The sequence below is a fragment of the Haliotis cracherodii genome, unplaced genomic scaffold (assembly GCF_022045235.1).
Source record: "Haliotis cracherodii isolate W230 unplaced genomic scaffold, xgHalCrac1.p SCAF_7, whole genome shotgun sequence".
Taxonomy (NCBI): Eukaryota; Metazoa; Mollusca; class Gastropoda; order Lepetellida; family Haliotidae; genus Haliotis; species Haliotis cracherodii.
This window is the reverse complement of record NW_027266330.1, coordinates 43,394,498-43,414,838: the sequence shown is the minus strand read 5'-3', so window position 1 is coordinate 43,414,838 and position 20,341 is coordinate 43,394,498. Positions and strand designations below refer to the sequence as shown.

General features: G+C 38.0%; 3 protein-coding genes across 4 annotated transcripts in view; 2 read left to right on the top strand and 1 right to left on the bottom strand.

The window, feature by feature from the left end:
• Window positions 1-6,807, bottom strand: part of LOC139447624 (dynein regulatory complex protein 9-like) — a 67,624-nt gene extending 60,817 nt beyond the window's left edge. For both annotated transcript variants that reach the window (XM_071229035.1, XM_071229036.1), the window contains exon 1: window positions 6,655-6,807. The gene's annotated coding sequence lies outside the window, so the exon portion shown is untranslated. The remainder of the gene's footprint in view (window positions 1-6,654) is intronic.
• Window positions 6,808-6,999: 192 nt separating this feature from the next.
• The window catches only part of LOC139449137 (large ribosomal subunit protein eL33-like), a 32,284-nt gene continuing 18,942 nt past the window's right edge, over window positions 7,000-20,341 (top strand). Inside the window, exons 1-3 of the mRNA XM_071230620.1 lie at window positions 7,000-7,047; window positions 17,855-17,914; window positions 19,946-20,098. Coding sequence (XP_071086721.1) covers window positions 17,865-17,914; window positions 19,946-20,098 — 203 coding nt within the window. The 5' untranslated portion in view covers window positions 7,000-7,047; window positions 17,855-17,864. The remainder of the gene's footprint in view (window positions 7,048-17,854; window positions 17,915-19,945; window positions 20,099-20,341) is intronic.
• Window positions 12,673-13,326, top strand: LOC139448904 (piggyBac transposable element-derived protein 3-like). The gene has a single exon (XM_071230422.1). The coding sequence runs from the start codon at window positions 12,673-12,675 to the stop codon at window positions 13,324-13,326; it is 654 nt and encodes a 217-aa protein (XP_071086523.1).

Genomic DNA, 20,341 nt, shown 5'->3' with positions numbered 1-20,341 from the left:
AATATGCCAGTCATTTCTGGATTATCTTGTTCTGTAATACACAGTGGTTGGTCCAATTGAATTGTAGTTACTTTGTAGTTCTTTATAGTGCCATTCGGTAATTGCCATGTGCTCTTGGTGCAGAGTTGTTTGTACTTTCATTAAGTAAATATACCCATAGACAACAAGCAATGAAAGTATATAGATTGTAGTACACACTACACAATGTCATCAACATGTAACCAATTATTTGTGTAACCGTTGGGTGATACATATGTTGAAGGATCTTTGCCTTCATGAGACTCGCCATTTTTGACAGTAAAGCACCGAGTGAACATCAGCTATTAGCTTTGCGTTATTCTTCCCCACAGGTTCGTGGCTACATCTCAACTTGCTTCCCGGCAAGTGTAACAATTTTGTGGGCCCCCCTTTTTAAATGCAACATTAAAATAAAGCAGTTTACCATATGTTACATGTATATACTCTCAAAACATTGAAGCAAGACCAATTAAAGACTATCATATGATATAAAAATATACACTATGGGTTTATATCCGGTGCTCGATGAAGCATCTGAAATGATGGATACTGTTGATGGATTTCGATTACATCAAATAAGTGACATAAAACATCGAATAGAGAAGGAGAGGAAGTTTAGACTTGGATTGTATAAAAAGTATTGCATAGTTGACACTGCGCTTGTAACAGCTGGCATGGGACTTGGTGTAGCCGGTGTTGGTTTATTATCAACTATAATCGCTGTGCCTATCGTACTTGGTATGGAAGTAGCTCCCAGAGTCTCAGGACTGGCGGGAATAGCTATAAAATTTATTTCTCGTAAGTTGCAAAAGAAAGCATTAAAACATGATAATATTCGGATACTCACCGAAACAAAGTTGAACAGCATTGAGGATCATATTTCAATAGCACTGGCTGATTGTAAGATATCCGAGGAGGAGTTTCGTTTAGTGTTGTCAAAACACACCAAATACAACGTAATGAAGCAGGAGATTCGATCTAATTCTCGTAAGACCAGTGGTATTAGCAAAGTCGAGTAAAAAGTTCATAGAACAGGGGAGACAACAAGCGTGTCAACTATTCCGTGCCCAAACCAAAGAACTGGTTGGAGATTGAAAATAGATTGCTTACTATCATTAGATCACACCGCATAAAATCATACATTCATTTAGAAGAATGCTTACATAAGTATAGAATAATGGAGCTTTACAAACCAACAAAGGAAGAACTTGAAAAAGCTATCGAAGCATTTATGCTCAGGGACAAAATTATCAAATGGAGAGAATTACCACAAGGTATATTATATCAGTGATGTCAAACCAACCAAATACGGTCATCAATTGTTTCTTTCCAATTACCAAGAACAGTATATAGTCTGGTCTCCTAGTAAAATGAACAAAGAACTTAGTAAAAATGTTGAATATCACTTTGTTCAAAATAATGGTATGTGTATTAGTAAAAATAATAGAGAATATTTTCATTACAATTTAGTTTAGTCTCATCATCGTTTTTGTACTAATGGTATCATTGATTGACTCCAGGTAGTGGTGAGCTAGAGCCAATTTAACTTGATAATCATGACAATTGTTGAATTGCATCAGCGTTTTGACATAAAAAATTCCCCCTGTAGTGGTGGTATAGGTATATAAATCTGGCTCCAGTAGAGTTGCGGCAGAACACCCATTACCTATACTACTAATTAAGTAAGCTGAGTACAGATGTTATTTGGATTAATTCCACACTTGTTAACGTACATATACGGACGCTGTGAGAAGCATCGATGAGACACAAGACTTGCAGTTAAGCTAAAACATTAACGGTATCAACTCAAAATTGGGTGCAGGAAGGTGCTTTTCTAGCAAATCGACTGATTGGTAATGTAAGTTGATTTCATATTTAAGTTATGATATGGTATTTTTGTATATTTAAAATGTATGTTACACTCCCGGGAATAACAAATGGTCAGTCTATTGAACTGCTTCATACTATCGATAACTCGGATGGACAACTTGAAGTCGCTCTCTGTGCTATAAACATATTACCCGCGGTGGACCAATATAAGTGCTGTGAGAGGTAATTATGAGATATTTATCACTGAAAACAGTGCTATTGACAAATACCTTAATATACCTGATGGGTTTTACAGCGTTTGCTCACTCAATGATGAATTTTTTAAGCCTTTGGGAGCTAGTCTCACACAAAGTGAGTCTGATGGGATACTGAGTTTAAGCGCTGGAGAAAAGGAAATACTTTTGGGATGGGGCTCAGCAGATACGCTTGGATTACCATTGATGACAATACATCCCAACACAACATTGGGGGGATTTAAATTACCTAATTTAGTTCGCTACAAAGAGTTGTGCATCCATCTTGATCAGATCAGTACGACAGATAACATTCAACTCGAAAGTCCTTCAACTCTACTGAGAGCTAATCCAGTCAAAGATGAAAAATATAATAGAGGTAGAACGGAATCTTTCTCAACATTACAATATAAAAAATTAAAGCGGGGTATTATTTCAGACCTCAAAATTTCTGTATTAGATGTAAAACATCAACCTGTACATATAGGATACTTGAGTGTAACACTCCATATCATAAATAATGGTTGATTCATCAGGCCCTGGAACACTCAGACAATGTAATACAATTGCTCTTTCCGATCTCGGAGACACAGAAGGATTCGGTAAACTCGGTACCGATGGTAAGTTATACGCTTTACACTTACAAGATAATGTATACAAGCAGAAAGAAGTTACATTCACAGGTAATCTAGGAGATTTAAGCGATGTCGACGTTAGTAGACTCAATAAAAACACTTCATACAATCTTACTCGCAACGATGATAATAAATGGACTATGATCGAAGAAAACATCGAGTGGCTACTGAATATCGTCATTACCCCCCCATATGTGATGACAGGTAAGGCACATAATTTAACTAAGATAATAAATAGTGGGGTCGTACTCGGGGCTTATATCCCATCAAAACGAAAAAGTGTGTTAGTCACCCACCTGCCAGAAAACACAGGTTATATGTTATTTAGTCGTCCGGGAGTATAAAATGTCAGTTTAAATTTGGTTATTGAATTCAATTCATTGAGTGAAGTACCTGATCTTTCTACGCTTATCATTGAAGTTTTGTTTGGAGATGCACGAGAAGATGCCTTCGAAATATTACCAGGTCTATCAATTAAATGGCTAAAGAAACATCAACGTCAACGTTGCAGTATTATTCATATGGGAGTATCACACGTTGCAACCCTTGAGGGGGTCCAAATTATTAAAAGTGACAGCATTTCTCTTACTAAGATATTCATGCCGTATAATATACATTTAATAAGGTTGATGTATACTCTCAAAACATTGAAGCAAGACCAATTAAAGACTATTATATGATATAATAATATACACTATGGGTTTATATCCAGCGCTCGATGAAAAGATGGATACTGTTGATGGATTTCGATTACATCAAATAAGCGACATAAAACATCGAATAGAGAAGGAGAGGGAGTTGAGACTTGGATTGTATAAAAAGTATCGCAGTGCCGTGAATGCTATCGACGGAGTTGACACCGTGCTTGTAACAGCTGGCATGGGACTCGGTGTTGGTTTATTATCAACTATAATCGCCGCGCCTATCGTACTTGGCATGGAAATAGCGGCTGGAGTCTCAGGACTGGCAGGAATAGCGATAAAATTCATTTCTCGTAGGTTGCAAAAGAAAGCATTAAAACATGATAATATTCGGATACTCGCCGAAGCAAAGTTGAACAGCATTGAGAATCATATTTCAACAGCAATGGCTGATTGTAAGATATCCGAGGAGGAGTTTCGTTTAGTTTTGTCAGAACTCACCAAATACAACGCAATGAAGCAGGAAATTTGATCAAATTCTCGTAAGACCAGTGGTATAAGCGAAGACGAGAAAAAAAAGTTCATAGAACAGGGGAGACAACAAGCATGTCAATTATTCCGTGCCAAAACCAAAGAACTGGTTGGAGATTAAAAATAGATTGCTTGATCACGTTGGATCACACTACAATAATTTAGACGAATGCTTACATAAGTATATAATTATGTCAACAACATTTATGTTCCAGGACAAAATTATCAAATGGCGAGAATTACCACAGGGTATATATTATATCAGTGATGTCAAACCAACCAAATACGGTCATCAATTGTTTCTTTCCAATTTCGAAAGAGAGTATATACATGTAGTCTTGTCTCCTAGTAAAATGAACAAAGAACTTAGTAAAAATGTTGAATATTACTTTGTTCAAAATAATGGTATGCGTATGAGTAAAAATAATAGAGAATATTGTCATTACAATATAGTTTAATCTCATGACGATCATAGAATTGCATCATCGTTTTGACAAAAGAAATTCCCCCTGTAGTAGGTATATAAATCTGGCTCCAGTGGGGTTGCGGCAGAATCACCATTACCTATACTACTACTGTTGGTTCAAATGTTTCATATTATTTAAGAAATTCAGACAATATTGTGATTCCAAATACTAGATTAAAACTCTTAACGTGTTTTTTTATTCCATCAACTGTAAGGCTATGGAAAACTTTTCCTGCAGCATTTTTGGCTAGGGACCAGCAGTCGTATTAATTTGGAGACGCATTAATTTCAAGATTTTCAGTACCTGGATTTTGGAGGCGTGTACAGGGGGGTCGTCTTATACGTGGGGTTGCTTTATACACAGCGATATATAGTACATTAAGTGCCTTTGATAAGAAAAGGTAACAGCCATTGTGATAGCAAGCTATCAAATTTATAATGTTATACATAAGCATACACATCCATTTGATTTGTAATTAAGTCGTTGAGATTAAGTATTTTCCTCTTTCACAATTTCCATAAAGCTGTTAAATAAAAAAATTGACTGCAGTATTTGGGTCCTCAAACTGGAACAAACGTTTTTACGGAAATTGTCGAATGAAAAATGTTCCAAGCATGCGCAGTTCATTATTTACGGTCGAATCAAGAGGATTTGTAGGCCGCCATTTTTTCGACCGAACGCTGTCTGCAGTTCAGTATATTTTCTTACACAGAGAACACAGAGTGGGTTCAAGGGTGGTATGACTTTTTTTAAATAAATCGCACTATGGTAAGTTCATTCTGTTTCTAGAACAATATATATGGTTAGGCAGACACCACAGCGGGGTTCAAGGCAGGTACAACCCCACCTTTATGACATTTTTAAAGTAATATACAGGGGGTTAAGGGGGGCGAAACCCCTCTTTTCCAATGAATCAGTTCATTCCAGAATGCATGTGAATTTTCATAGGAAAATGATTATCAATAGATACTTACTCATTCAAACAAATTATTTGTGATGTTGATATCGCCTTGACTGTCATCATATAAGTCTGTGGATCCATCTACTCTAGGCCTAGTTCAACTTCTTTTTCTGCTTCTTTTTCAGTTTTTCTTAAACGATCATTTTGCTTCTAAGTTCTAATACATGTAAACACGGCTGATGAACATACAATGTAGTTCACTGAATAAAATGATCAACAGAACAACTGAAATATTTCTCTCTTGATACTGTATTGAACAAAATAATTATCATTCGTCCCATACCTGTGCAAAGATGTCTTCACTGCACTCCAAGTCGACTCTGTTTTATTTGTACAAGCCAGAGTTTATGAATTTACAAGTTATGAGCTTAGTTGCTTTCGTAGCAACGAGTCCATATAACGAAAGTCACATGATCAGACACATGCTGTCTTACGTCATTTATGTCCCGCCCATAAACAACACGAAGTCGACACCACTATAATTTGGCTTCACTTTCTACCATAAAACTCTCAGCCCCAATAGGGGCGGAGGTTTAGACCATACTTTTCATGTCCAGCTAATTTTTGGGGTCCTTTTTGCTAAAAAATGCCTTAGAATTTCGGCTCGCTAGCGAGTGTACGCTTATATATAAGCGAAGCTGTCGAAGGCAGCAGTTTCCTTGCAGAAACCCCCAAAGTGGCTACCCAAATACTGCAGATGACCAAAACAATTGTCACACAGTATTTTATTGGTGTACGCTTAAGGTGACAATGTTTGCTTTTTTACACAGAACAAAATCTGGGACAACACTCAGCACTGTCTGTATTTCCAAACAGTAGATATTTGAAATTAATTTTACACCATCGGACGGGAAATTTAATATTCTAACCTAAATCTCTGCATATAGTTTATAGTCAGCGGTCAGTCATAAGCGCACATTTCCAACAACCTGCTCATTTCAAATCTTATGAAAATGTGCGTCAGGAGAATAAGTCGGCATCTATGTAGGCTAATCCAAATTTATGTACGTCATCCAAATCTGTGTAAGAGTAAGTCAAATAAAGTACGAATGGATCCAAATCTGTAACGAGTCGCTACGGGAAGTTTAGCCTAGGTACGCTTCTGCCGTTTTCGGTTGGTACGAATCTCCGTGGTTCTGATCGTGCGTCTGTACAAACCAACCTCGCATAATGAGTAAATAAATCAAGGTATCAAAACCGATATTAACATGCAAATATGGAGTAAGTAGATACTTTAGAAACGTTTATGCAACAATGAAATAAAGAAAATAATGCCAAATTTGCAAGAGCACAGCATTGTGCATCGTCGATCGCTATTCGAACCCGAAGTTATCTTACCTTGAATTATTTTGAGTAATTCCTTCGCTTGCTCCAGTGTAAATGTCTTAGGTCATGTCTCATTTAAGGGATCAATTTATATTCTAGCTCAGAGCATGTATTGCTCATGTCCCATAATGTTTACTGTTGCCACAGAAGTTGCTAACGAATTACAGGAAGTATTTCAACTGTAGTACCGCACTCGAATCCTTTGTAATATTTGGTTTGTGATTTAAAAAACACAAATATTTATTTCAAGCCAATTCTTACAGTTGACGATGCCGTATAATTTACATTATTATTCTCACTATATTTCAAAAAGGAAAACTCAAGTTTGTCTGATTCGCGATATATTTCATTTTGCCCGACCTATGTCGCCCTTCCTTTTCCGCTGATCCTAGGAGTGTGTTTGAGGTGATTCATGGATAGGCGAATATAATATCTTTAAATTTTGTTTCAGTCAATCTTGTCGAAGCTTACATTGAAACAAACGTTTCCTTGAAGACATATATTTTGAAACACCATATGTTCTTGAACTGATGTCTTATGTGCGAAAGGATAATTGGTGGATTGTTCTAATGCTACCAAGGAATCAGAACTATTTCTGACCGAGAATCCATCGGTTGTGAACAATAGCCCTACTACTTCATCACTTCCTAAACTCTTCATTAAATATCTTAGCTTTCTTTGTATCTGTATTATTTATGAATTGCATAACTACAATCAATTTTTATTCTCTTGTCAAACGTCATTCAAATTCAGAAAACACAACATTTGTTAGCCTATCCATAAAGTTGTACTGTAGCCCATGTCTCCCGATTTTCTCGACGACTTCTGAAATGCCAATCAAACTGTCATTCGAATGATGGAGATTGCTGGACATGTCGATGGGGTTAGAGCTTGGAATAGCCGACGAGAGCCGCAGTGGGGTCCTATAGTCAAGACCCTACATCATGGCCGAGAACACTCATAAATCCTATAAGACTAAAGTGGCCGATTACCCTCGTATTTTTCAGAGATTTAAAAAAAATATATCTGGGGGTTTGTGACCGAAAAGTTGATATCGCTGTATACCCAGATAATTTCCCTATCAATACACATACTTGTCATAATTTTTATTACCACAACTTTAGGAAATAACCAGTAACCCATTCACTTCATGTGTTGACGATAAGTGAGCTGACATGTTGACATTGTGTGCACATGCGCTAGATTTCTATAGAATGTTTCTGTAAGGGTTTTCAACAAGCTGGACTCTCTGCTGGCGGAAAACATGCAGTTCTGTGCTTGCACAGATGATAAATCCAGCTGCAGGTTTCACTCTAAGAATTATCTGACATGGGCCCTTTATGTGAAAATTTCAAATATTCCAGAGGTACACCAGCACTTGCTAGTGCATCACAATGTTAAAATGCCCCAATGTATTTGAAAACGTAGGCCTTTTTTCAAATTTAGTGTCTAAAAGCACAAGGCTTCCACCCTAGAATTATCCCTGCAGTTGTGTGTAAAACGTAATTTCATTGACATACGTCAGGCATTCTTGTAATTTCTAATGGATTAACATATACTGAACAACAAAAGTTCCTGTGACATTGAATAAGATTTAATGCAAAGGTATGTTTTTTACCAAATCTGAAACAATTTTGGTTTGCAACAGATTAAAGACTCCTGTAAGTGTTCAAATGGTTTAATTTGCCATACTGACTTCAGAAAATGTGTGATTTCGTGAAAAACATGAACAATGCCAAAATGTCAATTTACAAATCAATAGCCCGTGTGTCCACCTGTGGACAACATATCTTCGTCTCATGGAATGGACCAGGTGTCGCACAAAGTCCTGTGGTATATCTGTCCATATCTGCTAGAGCATGTTCCGAAGTTCCTGGAGTGTCTGTGAAACGTGGTTGACGTCGAAGGCACCGATTCATCTCATCCCACATGTGCTCGATTGGTGAGGGAACAGGGGAGCGAGCCGGCCAGGGGATGACATTCAAATTGTTTTGTTAAAGAGAATCCTCAACAAGTCGAGCAATATGAGGCCGGGCGTTGTCCTGTTGAAAGGTAATGCCTGGGCCATGACAATGCAAAAATGGTAGAACAACAGGGCCGATGATCTCGTCGCGGTAGCGCTGTCCATTGCGGTTTCTCTTAACCACTATCAAACAGATCCTCTTTCTTGCTGTAATCCCACCCCATACCATAACACTGCTTCCATGACACAATGATTGACGTAACATTCACCTCGACGTCGGTACACTCGAATCCGTCCATCGCTGTGGCTGAGGTGAAAACGAGACTCGTCAGTGAATAGAACTTGCAACATCACGTTGACTCGATCCTGCTTCAAGCATACCAATGGAGAGGCGTGGCATTTCGTAATGTTGAATAATTGCGTAATTTTGTTGTTTTTCTGTTGTCAGCACGATGCTAAACAATGCATATGGAATCCCGTTTACGCACGTATTCATACCCAGTCTTGGGTAGTGAAATGCATGGGACTTGCAGACTTGCATTAAAGTCGACTTTTGCATGGAATGCATGCTTTTCTGTAGCAGTTGCATTATTCTCAGCATAATAAGGCCAAGATAGTAATAGCTGTAAACATTTTGAAAACACTGGGACCTTGAACATAGTTTAACAATAAGACAAAGTCGTCAGTAGCAGTAGTACAGACGATTTGGATTCTGGAACACCCCCCACCTGGGCCAGACCTTGACCCTAACAATGCTTCTATTTGTGTCTTACGTTTATGCAAATTATGTGATGCCGATCCATGGATCGCCATGCCCTTAAAGCGAAATTGTTTTGAAACTATTCCCTATTATTTGTCCTCATATTTCGGACAAAGTAATATTCAACATTTTTACTAAGTTCTTCGTTCATTTTACTAGGAGACCAGACTGTATGTATACACTTCTTCACAATTGGAAAGAAACAATTTAATAGCCATATTTACCAAACCGAAAACGTTTGATATTTTTTACGACTAATTCAGCGGTAGAAACGTAACAGTTTTAGCCCACTGGTCCTTAAAATGATAACATATAGCAAAACCCTTGAAAGTGGCAAATTTCTACTGGTCCTTATGATACCTTAACTATTGGGCAGTTTGGCAAGGACTACAGGACTAGTGCCAATTTCTACCGCTGCTCGTTTCTTTTTCATGATAAGGTAAGACGCAAAACATATAAATATGCTTTAACTGTAGTAGATGTAGCTAGTTGGTACAAAGGGGCTGAACCATTAACCTCAATAGATTCAATTGAAGTAGCTAATGCACTGGGCCGCATATATGAATGCGGGCCATTAACCTTTAGCCTGCTGAATTGTTTTCACACTTCTTACCCCTGCCTGCTGAATTTATTTTAGCACAAGGTGCTCTAAAGAGGGTGGGTGATTTCAAACAGTTGGTTTCACATTTTAACTTACCTGAATTGAGTTATTGAAAGTGGTTTGCGTTTCATGCAAGGAACCTTTTCATATTGTAACATTTGTGCAAATTGATTTCAATAATCATATCTCTGATATCTTTATTTTAATTATCCCCCGCCCAACAAAGTGAGGGAAGGGTTCGTTTCCGGAGCATAACTCATAAACCGTTCAATATTTTTTCATGAAACTTTGCAGGTTTGTCGGGTACATGCTGAACTGGTGTCTTTTGCTATTTAGAAATTTCAGAAATTTATATTTTTTACGTTTCCATTGCAACAAGATGGACTTAGTTTCCAAACTCTTAGGTTAGGGTTTGTTTAGATTTAATTATGTCATAAATTATGCAACAGGGGCGCGAGATATAGCCCTGTTGGTGGCAAACTCTTGAGTATAAATTTGATTTTTTTATCGCCAATATGATGTAAATTATTAACTATTTCAGTAAAATTATTATCCAAATGTTAAACAGAAGAAACCCCTTAATTTTCGAGTTCATCATGTCGGTTGCAGAAATACAAACATTCAGGTTAATCTAACTTGACATGTTATAAAATTTGCAGGAAACAATTAATGACTTATAAATATTCACCAATCCTAATCTCAAGTGTTTTGGTTGAATATTTACGATATAAAAAAATAAAAAATCAACACAGAACCTCGATCTGACTTTGGTCGCGCCCTGGTGGCCAGCGAGGGCTTGGTTCGTCGACCTCGGAGAGCTGTCCGATGTGGACCCACTGCTACACGCTGATTGGCCAAATCTGCTGATCCACCCTCGCAGCAGACAGCCACACCCAGGACCAGACAGGTTATGTCTTCACGTCTGGTCCATTTACAGAGCACTGAACGCCAAAGGCTACTCGGCCAGAGCGGCTAGGGCCATCACGATGGCACATTGCCCAACCACCAGGAGCCTCTATGATGACAAGTGGCAATTCCTGGCCGAGTTCATGCTCCATATGCGTCACAAGTGTAAGCTCAAGAGCAGTACCATCATGACCTACCTTGGGGGGCTCAACTCTGCCCTGGCAGTTCCGGAAGATCGGCGCATGACGTAAATCCTGAAACTACAGGCTCTGCTCCGCTCATTCAGACTTGAAGACCAAAAGGTGAAATCTTGTACACCAGCTTGGGACTTGAATGTCATTCACACCTCGCTGAGAGACGCGCCCTTCGAGCTACTCGTAACGACGTCATCCTACAATCTGATGAGAAAATGGTCTTCCTACTGGTGCTAGCCACAGCAGCCCGTGTCAGTGAGCTACACGCCTTGGACGTCACACGCGTCCTCTCAATTTCCCAACCTCTTGATATGTATATGCCATAGGGCATACTTCGAGGTAAGGAATTCAGCCAACAATACACATGTGCAATAGCCAGGTCTTTTGCAACCATGTTTAACTTCTGGGCTACGTCTTATAGAAGGTTTTTTTAATCTCATCCGACTGTTGATATGCTCGCATGCCTTGACTATATAGTTGATTAGGCACACCCTCGATAGCCAATTCTACTTGTGTAATCTTGGGCTTATAGAATGCCTCTGATTGAGTCATTAATTCTTTCAATGCCGGGGTGAGTAAAACCTTCTGATTTATTTATAAGGAATTTTTCCAAGCATTTTCAGCATCTGGTAGTCGCTCAAACTTTTGGACGGTGAAAGCAACACCACCCTTAAAGTTCATATGATCGTCTCTCCACTCATTACTTAACCCTCTAGTAACCAGCGTATCACCAGTGATACACAGATTCTAAATTCTTCTGAGTCAGCTTAATAAACATATCATATGTAAACAAATCCTTCTGTAGTTTCACAAGTTGATATATTTTCAGATCATATTTCATTTTGTAGTGAAGTCCTAATTTTAAATCTAACTTGGCACTTCCTGTTTTGGTCTTCTTGACATGTGCTCATGGTGCCAAAAAGGGTATGTCATCAATCCATCGACATCCAGGTAAAGGCAACTTAAATGTGTATATAAAGTATTGTTTTCGATTCTTGAATAGTTTTGTTTATAAGTAGATGTCATTATTTGGTGAAAATAATTGTATTTTGTGACATACAACCAAATAAAAAACATCTGTATCACCAGTGATACAATGGGACATGTTATTTTTCTTTGTATCAGCAGTGATACATTTTGGATATTTAAAGAATCTTAGATTTATTTGCTTGGAAGCTATGTCCGTGGCTGGAGGCCTTGAAAGAGAGATGTAAGGAGATCCCACAAGAAGAACATAGTGCTGTGGATGAAGTTATGATCCCGTTCAAAGGGAAGTCCTCGGTGAAACAATACATGAGGAACAAACCTCACAAGTGGGGGTTCAAGATGTGGGGCAGAGCTGGGGCCTCAGGAATACTGTATCAATTTGAGGTGTACCAAGGAGCAGCCATGAATGTTACGGAACGCTCCCCACTTGGCATATCAGGTGAGGTAGTCATACGTATGACATCAACAATTCCTGAAGGTCTAAACTACAAGGTTTTTGCAGACAACCTTTTCACTTCCCTAGATTTGGTGGACCAGTTGAACAAGCGAGGAATCCTCTATGTTGGAACAGTGAGGACTGAAAGACCAGAAGACCCTAAAGAAAGAAGGTCGTGGAAGTATGGACTCCAAAGTAGAGTTCAACACTGGTGTGATTGCACTGAGGTGGTATGACAACCACACAGTTGATCTGATTTCATCCTATGTTGGACAGGAACCTGTGCGTGAAGTGAAGCGCTTTGACAGAAAGGAGAAGAAGAATATCATGGTCACCTGTCCCAAGATAGTACAGGAATATAACACATTCATGGGAGGAATAGACCTGCTGGATTCTCTGACATTTCTGTACAAACCTGGAGTCAAATCAAGGAGATGCTACATGTACATTTGGTTCCATACCCTCCACATTGCATTGGTTAATGCCTGGCTTCGCTACCGCAGACACAGCAAACTTCTTGGTGTCCCTCATCACATGAAGCTATGTACATTTCAAGGACGCATAGCTGGCAGTTTGGTGTCCAGGAAGCAGACCGTTGGCCGTCCTCGAGCTACTGACTTCAGTCCTCCACCATCACGCACAGTAAGACGTGGTCTCTTGCCTGCAGAAGTCTGTTTGGACCAAGTGTCTCACCTTCCTGAGTGGGCCGTCAAACGTGAACGATGCAAGAACAGGAACTGCGCATCCCTCACATATGTGATGTGCTCTAAATGCAGAGAGTATGCAGGCTTTGTCAAAGAGAGGAACTGTTTTGCACACTTCCACATTTGTAAATAGACTCTTGTAATTGATCAAAGGAACCTGTTTCAGTGAGAGAAATAACCTGCATGAGTTTTGTTACTGTTTGGAGTCAGTGACTGTCTTTGTGCTTCTGCAAAGTGTTTTAGGATTTGTCGTTAATCACTGAAAGTGATTATACAGTTTGTATTTCATTCAGTTATTTCACTGTATTTATTTTTGATGTTGCTCAGGATTTCTAGAGGAAAAATGGTTGCGTTCATAAAAATAGAAAATGATAGAATAATAAGCCAAAATAATCTCTTATCTATGTTTTAGTTGTTATTATTTAGATGTTTGGCCTGAGTGCTCAGCTCCCGTACGTATCACAGGTGATACATGGCAAACCCAAAACACTAATACCCATCGTATCACAGGTGATACAAACAAAATTTTGTAAACAATTGAACAAACAGTGGAAATCAACACATCTCTGTCTTAGTTTGACCACAGGTGTGTCAAATTAGGATTTTAAGAATTTTTGGACAACTAGAAATAGTTCTGGTTACTAGAGGGTTAAGAGAACAAACCTTGATAGAAGCCGACCCCTTTTCATAAAAACATCGCTGACTTCTTTAACAGCGTGTGCGCCACTGTACCGAATACCTAGACCATGGTTAACTCCATGCAGACGCCAATCTTTATTTGTAGAAATAGCAAATTCCCCACAAATACATTGACTGCATGATTGTTCACGAAGATCATCCTAATGAACGGCCCATCCTAATGAGCAAAATGAAGAAATGCACATCGAAATCAATTGTATCGACTCGATCCGTGTCCAGGCTGACAGTGACAGCCTACAAGCATTCGATGAATTTACTTTAGTGTCTGCTGGACACATCTCTAATTATCTTTCAATGATGGCCAGTTGATCAATGATGTCTTACACATGTAACTGCCACAGGTTCATTAACAACTTTGGAAATCTCTCCCATCATGTTTATCGTGTCGACCATTTTGATGTCTTATACTTGATGTAAATGTATAAAGACGCTCTGATATTGTGACTGACTTACTGCGATAGTTCCTAAAGTACTCATCGAAATGGGAAAAAACTGTTTTGCTGAATTTAATAATCGACACAAAGCATTACGTAGATGTAAATACGAAATAACAAAACAACTGGTAAAGTACTAGTCTGGATTTGCTAGTTTTATCTCAGTGCTCAATACAAAATGTACTTTACCGGAGGTAATTTGTAGGCACTTTCAACATTCAAAAATTAAACTAAGTCCAAATTGACATGGCAGAAACAGGCTATAGGCATTATGCAAATTAGCCTGGAAAAAAGTTATCAAAACAACAATAAAAATAACCGCTATGTTTATATACATAATAATAATGACATGTAAGTTGTTTGAGAAGGGAATATGTTACTTTTACGTTCTGATATTTTGACGACGATCCACTATCCCACAATGCCACTCACAAATCACTTAACCACTGACAAATCACATGCACGTGAGTTTCAAGCACCTGTTTTCACCTTTCGTCAAGGTGTCATAGGTCATGGACATTCACCTTGATCTACTAACACCTGGTTACGCTCAGTTTCACAATAGTCTGTTTTGTACATCTTTTTACTCACTTTTACGTGTAAAAAGACATAAAATCCTTTGATACGCTGTATTTGTGCCAAGGCCCAATTAGTACTAATTGAGTTGTTTGAATATTTATATATTTTGTATATTGACAGCATTTATTTAAAATCTGAGATAGAAAAAACAGGTTTTATTCCTTTCCGTGAGTACTTTAACAGACCTTTCTCATCTAATGAGAATATTTTTTGAGTACATGTGTTCTGAAGAAACTACAAAAGTTGTCCCTGTTGAGCATATATAAGTTCAAGTCACCTCTCGTTTTGAGGAACTATTTTATTCCGCCAAAGAGCTGGTTGTTGTATGGCTGTCAGTGTACATTGTAGTCACACGTACTAAGTATAATTGTGTATAGATCAAAGTATACGTCATTTCAGGGAAACTAGTTCTATAGAAAATTATAAGAATTGTAAGCTCTGACATTCATACAGTTTGGACCTTACTCTATGAAGGCTCATACTCCAATGAATTCACAAATAGAAAATCAATTCTTAAAAGGTTTTCCAGAAAAGTCAAATGAGATGAAAGTTATGTCACAGAAATCTTCACATGAAGCAGCGTGTTTGATTTAATCTGTACAAAAGTTTTTCACTCCTTGAAACCCAAAGGAAACACTGTCCACCCAGCTCTGAATGTCCGCATTAAAGTCTGTATTGCTCTGTGCTGAACAGCGTCAACTTCAGAATACACAAGTGTGGCTGATTTTGTTCGAGGTTGGCAAATCAACAGATGTATTAATTAGATCATCCTCAGACGTTGGCATAAATGTTCACATGACAACATATTCATTACTTGTGTATATTTACATTTGCACCTGCTCCAGACATACGGCAAATTTGTTCCTGATGTAAATATACATACATGAGTAAATGCGTTCACATGACAATTATACTCACGTATGTGTATTTACACATGTTTGCAAGTATACATACACATGTATAGAGGTGCATGTGAACGGGGTATTAGTTTGTCGTGATGGACACTAACAAACCATAGCCTGTTGTGGCACACCATATAGCAAAGTTTAGCTGGTTTTGCCAGAACTGCATTGGATTGGAGAACCAATAATGAACTGTTTTGATGTTCGTTGCTGTGAACCTGTAATTTCTAAAGATATCGGGAACTGAGTTTGAAACTGAGCACCAGGAACATTCACTAAAATCGTTGGGTGTGTAAGGACAGTTAGGTCTATACTACTTTCAGGGTAAAACATTCCAGACTTGTACTTAATTTTAACACCTCCCATATTGAAGTTATAATAGTGTCTTTATGTATTTGATATGTATGTTACATTCCCGGGAATAACAAATGGCCAGTCTATTTAATTGCTTCATGATATGGATAACTCAGCTGGGCAACTATGTGATCTGACATATTACCCACAATGGTACAATATAACTACTGGTAATAATAAGTTATTAATAGATTGAGAACAACTTACATTTTTGTTTGTTCCAGCTATATGATCACTCTCTGTTAGTAGTCTCTCTGTAAGAATCTGGACCAGACAATCCAGTGATTGACATGTGCATTGATCCACGCAATTGGGATACGATGACATGCATCAACCAAGTCAGCAAGTCTGACCATCCGATCCCAATAGTTGCCTCTTACGACAAACATAGTCGCCTCTTACGGCAAGCATGGCCTTTTCTACTCAGCATACTATAATGAAAGGATATTACAGTGTGTGCTTGCTTGATGACCAAGTTTTTAAGCCTTTGGGTGCTAAATGAATCAAATGGAAAACACATTTTAATTAGTGGATCAGACTATAAAACTTTGGTCAGGATTAGCATATACACTTGGTTTTACAGGAACAGAAAAAAAACGCTACTAATGGACATAAAACACCTGATATAGTCCCATACCGAGAACTATGCATTTATCTTGAGCATATTAGTACAACAGATAATATACAAAACGAAAGTCCTTAACTCTAAGATCTATTCCAGTCAAAGATGAAAAATACAGTTGTGGTAGAACAGCATCTTCTCATCATTACAGTATATAAATTTAAGGCAGGGCATTATTACAGAGCTCATAATTTCTGTATTACATGTAGATGTAAAACAAAAACCTGTACATATGATTGTGGATTGAATCCCAGTTCGACCCGATTATGTTTCTAGGTTTGTCAGCCCCATACTCGTGCTTGTGGGTTTCATGGAAGTGGTAAACGACTGAGACCTGCATCATTTCTGGCTTTCCTCCCACATTAAGCTGACATGCCGTGATATAACTGGAATACTGTTAAAAACGGTGTTAAACCCAACACACTCACTCACTCATCTTAGGCATTATTTACTGCTTGCTATTGACAGTAATGAAGCTGTGAGTTGTCTTGCTGAAAAGAGAAAAAAGGTTGTTCCATTCCATGAGCAGGATCCCTAATCACCAGCCACCCTGTCACATCATGACGCCACAGAACTTTCATGTAATTACTCTTGGTAATAGGACAAATAACACTTGCTGCTAAATTGGCCCCCATATTGTTGCTGTTTTTGCTTTCTCTCGTGATCTACAACTTGCCTTTAACCTAGTCTCTGCCCCTTGTGAAAGGAAGGTGTTTCGATTGACGTTATTTACATGCGATAATATTTATTATTTGCACATGAAGGTGACATTTGGCAGTTTTTTGTTTTATTTTTAAACTATGTTCTCTATAATTGCAACTCATTGCAACTTTACCGTAAATCGGTTAAATTTATTCTAGGCTGTTTTCTTGGTCGTTATAGTGTAGTACAATTCGTGATCACATCACGTAAATCCATTATTTTGAATCAAACTTTGTTTCTCTATGATTGGAAAATCAACCTATTTACATCTTCAACTTTCATTGGTTTTCAGTTTATTGTTTTCAACTATGTTGATTAGTCCAAATGTGATAAGAGAAAAAAATTCATTGGGTTTTGTTTGTTTTACAGGCAGGACATTATGGCTGAAACTGCACCTAAGACTTCTGCCCCACACAAAAAGGCAGGCAGGTGAGTTTACTGAAATGGAATGTAACACCAATTTATCAGTCTGTATTTGCGAATCAGACTGATAAAATGGTGCTTGGTGCTCACAAAATCATGTTGTCATTTCTCATGTGTAAAATTCTTTTCATAAAATATGTGGGAACTATTTACATAGGGGGTACTTTCAAGACCTTCAAAGAATCTTTCCCAGTTTAATTTACCCAAGCTCAACATATCTGTGTGAAATGCATACAGAGTTCCGTATAAGAGGTACAAGACAACTACATGGATCAGTTTGCATTGTATGTCATTATACCATCTCCACTGTGCTGTCATACAGCTTGAACGTTGCCGAGTGTGGCGGAAGACAACACTTAAACAAGACAGCTGACGATTTCAGCACCATGCATCAACTTAAGCTGATGCCAGATTGTTTTGTAATACTAGTCAGCATGGCAAGATAAAACAGACTAGCAAGCAATGTTCCTAGTGATCTAAAAAATAAATTCGTGGGATTTCAGGTTATGGCCCATCTGATCAGACTTTTTGATAGATTGTAGATCTTCAAGAATTTATTTTAACTTATGGTGCCATTGTCCTTAGCTGCAGGAATAATAAGTCATTGCCAAAGATTGTTGCTGTTGCATATTTGCAATGGCATTAGACATTTTTTGCTTCACAACGTTTACTTTGAAGTTGATAGTCCTTACTTGTGATAACACTGTGGACATATAAAGTAACCAAGACATTTAGTGATTATAAAGGTACCTAAGTGAGGGCTTTTCATAAATTCACAGCAACTGTGCTTGTCATAAGAGGCGACTAACGGTGTCGGGTGGCCAGACTCGCTGACTTGGTTGATGCATGGGGCCGTCGGGTAGCTTCGTGGTTAAAGTGTTTGCTTGTCACGCCGAAGACCCGGGTTCGATTCCAGACATAGGTACAATGTGTGAAGTCAATTTCTGGTGACCCACGCATTGATATTACTGTACTATTGTTAAATACGGCGTAAAATCTCACTCACTGGTTGATGCATGTCATCGTATTCCAATAACGTAGATGGATGTACATGTCAATTACTGGATTGTCTGGTCTAGACTCGATTATTTACAGACTACTGTCATATAGCTGGAATATTGCTGAGTGTGATGTTAAACAACAACAAACAAACAATATACTTTAAGTGTTATTATGAGTTAAGAGTTGTAATTACAATGGCATAAGACATGTTTTTCCCCGATAGAACTAACTTCAAAATTATTTGCTAACTTGTGGTAACACCAAGGACATTTTAAGTAACACCCAAGACATTTAGTTTCATTCAGTGAGAGTGTTTTAATGACAGTACAGATTTAAGTGTTAATATGTTTTAAGGGTTGTATTTGGCACAAGACATGTTTACCCATTTCCCTTTCAAAGCTAATACTTGCTGACTTGTAACGCCAAGGACATTTTGTCATGATTCAAGTAACACCAAGACACATTTTCATTCAACATTAAATATAAATACAAAACTTCTCAGAAAATGCTACTAACGATATTGGATGGCCAGGCTTCGTGTCCCAATTGCATAAATTGATGCTCCTGATGTCGATCACTGGATAGTCTTTTCCAGACTTGAGTATTTACTGTCCTCATACAGCTGGGACATTGCTGAACAAAGACCGGACCCCAACCCCATTGAACATCTGTGGGATGAACTTAGATGCTAGTGCATCAACGTTCAGGATTGCATCACAATCTGGATCACCTCTTTGTAGCTCTGTCATCGGCTCCCTTTCTTCCATAGAAATGCATTTTTGTGAAGAGAAACATGTTACATGTATACATGTTACATTAATTGTCTCAGATATTTTATGAAAGTTTGTTTCATATGCTGGTAAACAATTATGTCAATATCTATGCAGAAAAATCATAAATTGACTGGACTTCATACCAAGGTGAGCTACAGGGCCTTGGAACTATGTATATCTATATTGAAGTTATGTTAAAGCAATTTTAACTTATAACAGTAACACCATTAAATATTCTGAGTACAAAAATTGTCATTTTCAGGCTATACTGCAAGGCAGTGTTTACTGGCTACAAAAGAGGTTTGAGGAACCAACATGAGAATACATCACTCTTACGAATTGATGGTGTCACCACCAAGGGAGAAACAGAATTCTACCTTGGCAAGAGATGCGCCTATGTATACCGTGCAAGGAAGTAAGTTACAAATAATTAATATCCGAACTGTAGGCATTGAAATAGCTTTGCTTGCACCAACGATATTGCAGGGGATACCATGACTCATTCTTGGGTACAAGCTTCAGGGAAAATATTGCTATATTTATGTATCACATGCAGTCAAAACTGCTTTGTGATGATTCATGTGTACGAACAGGAGATAAACTTGGTAAATGAAAATGTGAAATTTGCAATGATTTACAATTTTCGATGGTTTTTTTT